This window comes from Penaeus vannamei, chromosome 39, assembly GCF_042767895.1.
Source record: "Penaeus vannamei isolate JL-2024 chromosome 39, ASM4276789v1, whole genome shotgun sequence".
NCBI classification, from domain to species: Eukaryota; Metazoa; Arthropoda; class Malacostraca; order Decapoda; family Penaeidae; genus Penaeus; species Penaeus vannamei.
Window position 1 is genome coordinate 10,275,655 of NC_091587.1, and position 5,612 is coordinate 10,281,266.

General features: G+C 44.6%; 1 protein-coding gene across 1 annotated transcript in view; it reads right to left on the minus strand.

Annotated features, from left to right (window-relative positions):
* The window catches only part of LOC113802119 (prokineticin Bm8-d), a 5,693-nt gene extending 672 nt beyond the window's left edge, over positions 1–5,021 (minus strand). The window contains exons 1-4 of the mRNA XM_027352586.2: positions 4,966–5,021; positions 3,178–3,298; positions 1,295–1,443; positions 1–27 (exon numbers count right to left, since the gene is read on the minus strand). The exon at positions 1–27 is cut by the window's left edge and continues 672 nt beyond it. Coding sequence (XP_027208387.1) covers positions 1–27; positions 1,295–1,443; positions 3,178–3,298; positions 4,966–4,977 — 309 coding nt within the window. The 5' untranslated portion in view covers positions 4,978–5,021. The remainder of the gene's footprint in view (positions 28–1,294; positions 1,444–3,177; positions 3,299–4,965) is intronic.
* Positions 5,022–5,612: the final 591 nt, after the last annotated feature.

Here is a 5,612-nt window from a genome sequence, read left to right on the forward strand (position 1 = left end):
GTGGCAGGGGCAGTCGCTGAAGTAGACCTGAAGGGAGGGGGGTGTTTTTTGAGTGAGTGGGGTCGAGTGGGGTGGTGAGGGTGGAGTTTTTGGGTGAGTGGGGTGGAGTGAGGTCGAGTGGGGTGGTGAAGGTGGAGTATTTTGAGTGTGGGGTCGAGTGGGGTGATGAGGGTGGAGTCTTTAAGTGAGTGGAGTGGGGTGGAGAGGGAGAGCGTTGTCAGTTAGTGGGGTGGAGTGAGATGTAGAGGTCGGTGTTTGGCAGCGAGTGAGGTAGAGTGGGATTGAGAGAGTGATCGTTGTCAGTGAGTGGAGTGGAGTGGGAAAGAGAGGGTGATTGTTGTCAGTGAGTGGGAAGGAGTGGGGAGTGGGAAAGAGAGGGTGGTGTTTTTACTGAGTGGGATGGAGTGGGAGGGAGAGGATGATTGCTGTCTGTGAGTGGAGTGGGATGAAGAGGGTGAGTATTGTCAGTGAGTGGTAAGGAAAGGGTGGTGTTTTTATTGAGTGGGATAAAGTGAGATAGAGAGAGTGAGTGTTGTCAGTGAGTGGGATGGAGAGGGTGATGGTTTTAGTGAGTGGGAAGGAAAGACTGAAGTTTGTCAGTCTGTCAAGATGGCCGAATGGAAAGAAATGATCGAATCCAGAGAAATGATTAAGTAATTTAATATGGTTTGATCAGCTGTTAAAAAATGACCAACATCAACAACACAATGAATATATCTATCTATTCATCCGTCTATCTATCTGAATAAACTATGCTAAAAGTATACATAAGTCGATCCTGTATTTACCCAACCCAAGGATTCCCCTATCATGACGTCATTGGCATCTATGACGTCAGCGATGCAACTCTGACGTCACGGAAACAAAAGCACACTTGAATGCGCACAGAGTCTATCAATCTGTCTATTTATCTACCTATCTATCTATCTATCTATCCATCACACACACACTCTCTCTTTCTCTCTCTCTCTGTCTATTAATCTATCTATCTATCACACACACACTTTCCCTCTCTCTCTCTCTCTGTCTATCGATCTATCTACCTATCTCTCCATTTATCACACACACACACAATCTCGCTCTCTCTGTCTATTAATCTATCTATTTCTCTTTCTCTCTCTCTCTCTCTCTCTCTCTCTCTCTCTCTCTCTCTCTCTCTCTCTTTCTCTCTCTTTCTCTCTCTCTGTCACACACACACACATACTCTTACACTCACACTTACACTCACGCTCACACCCTCTCCTCACACCCTCACACGCCCTCTCCTTCGCACGCCCTCACAAAAAAAACTCACCCCGGAGGTAATGCTGAGCATGAGCGGGGAGGCGTCACACACTTGACCTCGTGTTCTGAGTGGCATGCAGTAGGCATTGGCGGACAGCATGGGCCTTGCACAGCACTCGTCGCTGTTGCAGTCTTCCGCCGACCAGCACACGTTCCTCACTGCAAGGTGTGGGGAGGAAAGGGGTGAGATTGCGAGGTGGGGGGTGGGTGGGGATGGTGGGGGTGGATGGTGGGGGTGGGTGGTGGGTGGTGGAAGGTGGGGAGGAAAAGGGGGAGGAAAGGGGTGAGATTGCGAGGTGGGGGTGGGTGGGAGGGGATGGTGGGAGGGGAATATGGAAGGGGTGGTGGTGGGTGGAGTGGAAGATGGGGAGAAAAGGGGTGAGATTGCAAGGTGGGGGGTGGGTGGGGATGGTGGGGGTGGATGGAAGGGGGGTGGATGGTGGGGAGGAAAGGGGTGAGATCGCAAGGTGGGGATGGGAGGGGATGGTGAGGGTGGGTAGAAGGGGGTGGTGGTGGAAGGTGGGGAGGAAAGGTGTGGGAATGCAAGGTGGGTGGTGGGAGGGGATGGTGGGAGTGGATGGTAGGGGTGGATGGTGGAGAGTAGAAGGTGGGGGTGGATGGTGGGAATGGAAGGTGGGAATGCAATGTGGGAATACTTGTGGTGGTGAAAAGAGAGAGTGGTGGAGAGAAGGAGAAAGAGAGAGAAAAAAGATAGAGAAAGGGAGGGAAAGGGAGAGGAAGGGAGGAAAAGAGAGAGGGAGAGGGGAGAAGGCGAGGAAAAAGAGAGAGGGAAAGGGAGATGAAGCGACAGAAGAGAGGAAGAGAGGATGAGAAGAAGAGAAAGAAAGATAGATAGAGATGGAGTATATATATATATATATATATATATATATATATATATATATATATATATATATATATATATATATATATATAGAGAGAGATAGAGAGAGAGAGAGAGAGAGAGAGAGAGAGAGAGAGAGAGAGAGATGGAGAGATAGAGATAGATAGATAGATAGATAGATAGATAGAGAAAGAGAGAGAGAAACAGACTGACAGATAGATTGATGAATAGATAGAGAGAGACAGATACATACACAGAAATGAAAGAGTAGATAAATAGATTAGCAGAAATAAAAAGAAAAGGAATAAAGAATATAGACAAAAAACGATACAATAATTATATGACTATCTATTAATAGTAACATCGAACACACATACCTATCACACACTTAACAGTTAAGGCACACTTAATACTTGCCATACACTTGATAGTGAATACACTTGGTATTTAACACAGTCGAACACACACTTCACTCACTAAACACTTAAAACTTCTCACTTAAAACTTCACGCTTAACGCAAGCCACTTAAGATTTACTACTTATCACACTTAACTTGGCAGACTTAACACTTACAACACACTTGCCACTATATCCCTTACCACTTTTCACACTGAGCTTGACACACTTAACATTGCAATTCCAGAAACTTACCACTTAATTTACATAAAACATCACACACTTACCACTTAGCACCCTTTAATATACTTCAAACTTCACACACTCACCACTTAATAACCTCTAATACACTTACAACTCTACACACTTACCACTTAGCACCATTACCAATGAACACACCTACAACTCCCGACACTTACCACTTGACACACTTACAACTCCACACACTTACCACTTGACACACTGACAACTCCACACACTTACCACTTGACACACTTACAAATCCACACGCTTACCACTTGACACACTTACAACTCCACACCCTTACCACTTGACACACTGACAACTCCACACCCTTACCACTTGACACACTGACAACTCCACACCCTTACCACTTAACACACTTACCACTTAACACTCTCAATCCACTTACCAGTAGACCACCAACTGGGCACCATCCTGTTCGCCACCCTTTTGGGAACAGCCTCTGCCATATGCACCGTCAGAGTTGCCATTGCCAGGACGATGATGGCAACTTTTCGGGCTTGGGTATTCTGAAAGTTGCCATGGGAGGGGGGGTTAGATCGGGTTGGGTGGGGTGTTGAGGAGAGAAGGGGGGAGGGAGGGAGGGGAAGGAGGATGGAAAAAGGGAGAGGGAGAGGGGAAAGGGGAGAGGAGGAAGTGGAGGGAGGGGTTGGGAGGGGAAAGGGAGAGGGAGAGAGAGGGGAAAGGGGGAGAGTGGGGGAGGGGGATAGAAGGAAAGAGAGATGGAGAGAGAGAGGGGAGAGAGGGGGAGAGTGGGGGAAAGGGGAAAGGGGGATAGAGAGAGGGGGAGAAGGAGAGAAGGGGAAAGAGATATTCAGAAAGTGAATGAAAGAAAAGGAGACACGCATACAGAAACAGACAGGCAAACAGAGAAAGAAAGAGAGAGAGAGAGAGAGAGAGAGAGAGAGAGAGAGAGAGAGAGAGAGAGAGAGAGAGAGAGAGAGAGAGAGAGAGAGAGAGAGAGAGAAGAGAGAAAGAGAGAGAGAGGGGGGAGAGGAGAGAGAGAGAGAGGGAGAGAGAGGGAGAGAGAGAGAGAAAGAAAGAAAAGGAGAAAGAGAAAGACAGAGAGCGACAGAGAGACAGACAGACAGAGAGAGAGAGAGAGAGAGAGAGAGAGAGAGAGAGAGAGAGAGAGAGAGAGAGAGAGAGAGAGAGAGAGAGAGAGAGAAAGAGAGAGAGAGAAAGAGAAAGCGAGAGAGAGAGGGACAGAGACCGAGACAGAGAGACAGTTCCAGACAGACACAAAAACACAGAGACAGAGAGTGAAAGAGACAGACAGCAAGTAATATAAATAGAAAGAGACCTCAAAAAAAGGAAAAACAGAAAAGCCAAACATATTCTGCGCATGGCGGGTTCATCTGAATTGTCAAAAACACAAACTCTCTGAGAACAGTAGCAACACAGGGGTCACAGACACACGGAGCAACATAGTGCTAACCGCGGACCAGCAGTAAGGTCTATAATCAAGCGTTACAGCGAGGGGGAAATCGTCCTTATGCCTCATGGGGTATAAAGTTGTTAGATGTTATAACTAAAGGTCTTTTCAATTCTTTGCATATTTTTTTTTTTTATATTTCATTTTTTCTCTCATGGGATATATATTTTTTTCCTTCGTTACATAACCTATCTCAAGCTCGGAAAATAAGAATTAACCAAAAAGGAAAAGTATAGATATGAACGTAAGTAAAGAGAAAAATAAAATAAAAATTTAATCTCTTCAGATTGAAAAAATAAAAAAAAATATTTCAGTAAAACATATTTTAGACGTGGAAATGAAGCTTAAATCAAATTGACCGGAATTTGATTCATATTTCGGAAAAGAGAAAGTTAGGCTAATTGATGACATAATTCTTGACTTAATTACTTATTCTTGTATTATATGAATATTCAATATTACAGAACTTTTGATTTAAACTGTGTATGCATCATGTCCATATCAATTTACATGTATGTCCTTATCTACACACACGTACACACACACATATATATATACATATATGTGTGTGTGTATGTGTGTAGATAAGGACATAAACGTGTGTGTGGATAAGGACATAAATGTGTGTGTGTGTATGTATGTATGTGTGTGTGTGTGTATGTATGTGTGTGTGCGTGTGTGTGTGTGTGTGTGTGTGTGTATGTATGTGTGTGTGCGTGTGCGTGTGAATGCCCAACGTACCTGGTAGACCATACTGAATGGTGTAAGATCTGCGTGGATGTGTGAGTGACTCAGCAAGCAGCCTGCAATTGATGACATCGGAAGGAAACGCCCTATATATGTCCCTCAACAACGTATGACGTCACGAGCGGTAATGAAAGCTGATTGGTCGTCTTCGAAAGTTCTTGAGAATCTTCTGTTTTATCTTCCGCTTAAGTCCCGTGTGGTGGAGAAAAAATTCATAAGGATTTGGGAACCCCCGGTTGGAATTTTTGAAAAACTTGGGAATAGACGATCTGAAGATTTTTTTTCTTTTTTTTTCGTAGAGGGGGATAAGAGAAGGGGAGAGGAAGGGAGGGGGAGGAGATAAGAAAGAAAGGAAGAGGAGGAGGAGGGGAGGGGATGGGGGGTAAGGAGAGGGGGGAGGGGGAGTAGAGGACCTCAAATAGGGAAAAAATTAGGAAAAAAATTAACGACAAGGCGCTTAAGAGGGAAAGAGGGAAAGACATTGGAAGATCTTCTGAGACAATTTTCTGGGTTCATATGCGTAAGAAACCTTTCTATTTTCTTCTTTTCAAACTCTGTAAGTCTATTTTTCTAATTGTATATTCCATTTTTCTTTCTTTTATTTATCTATTTAATTTTTTGGGTGAAATTCTATTTTCGTC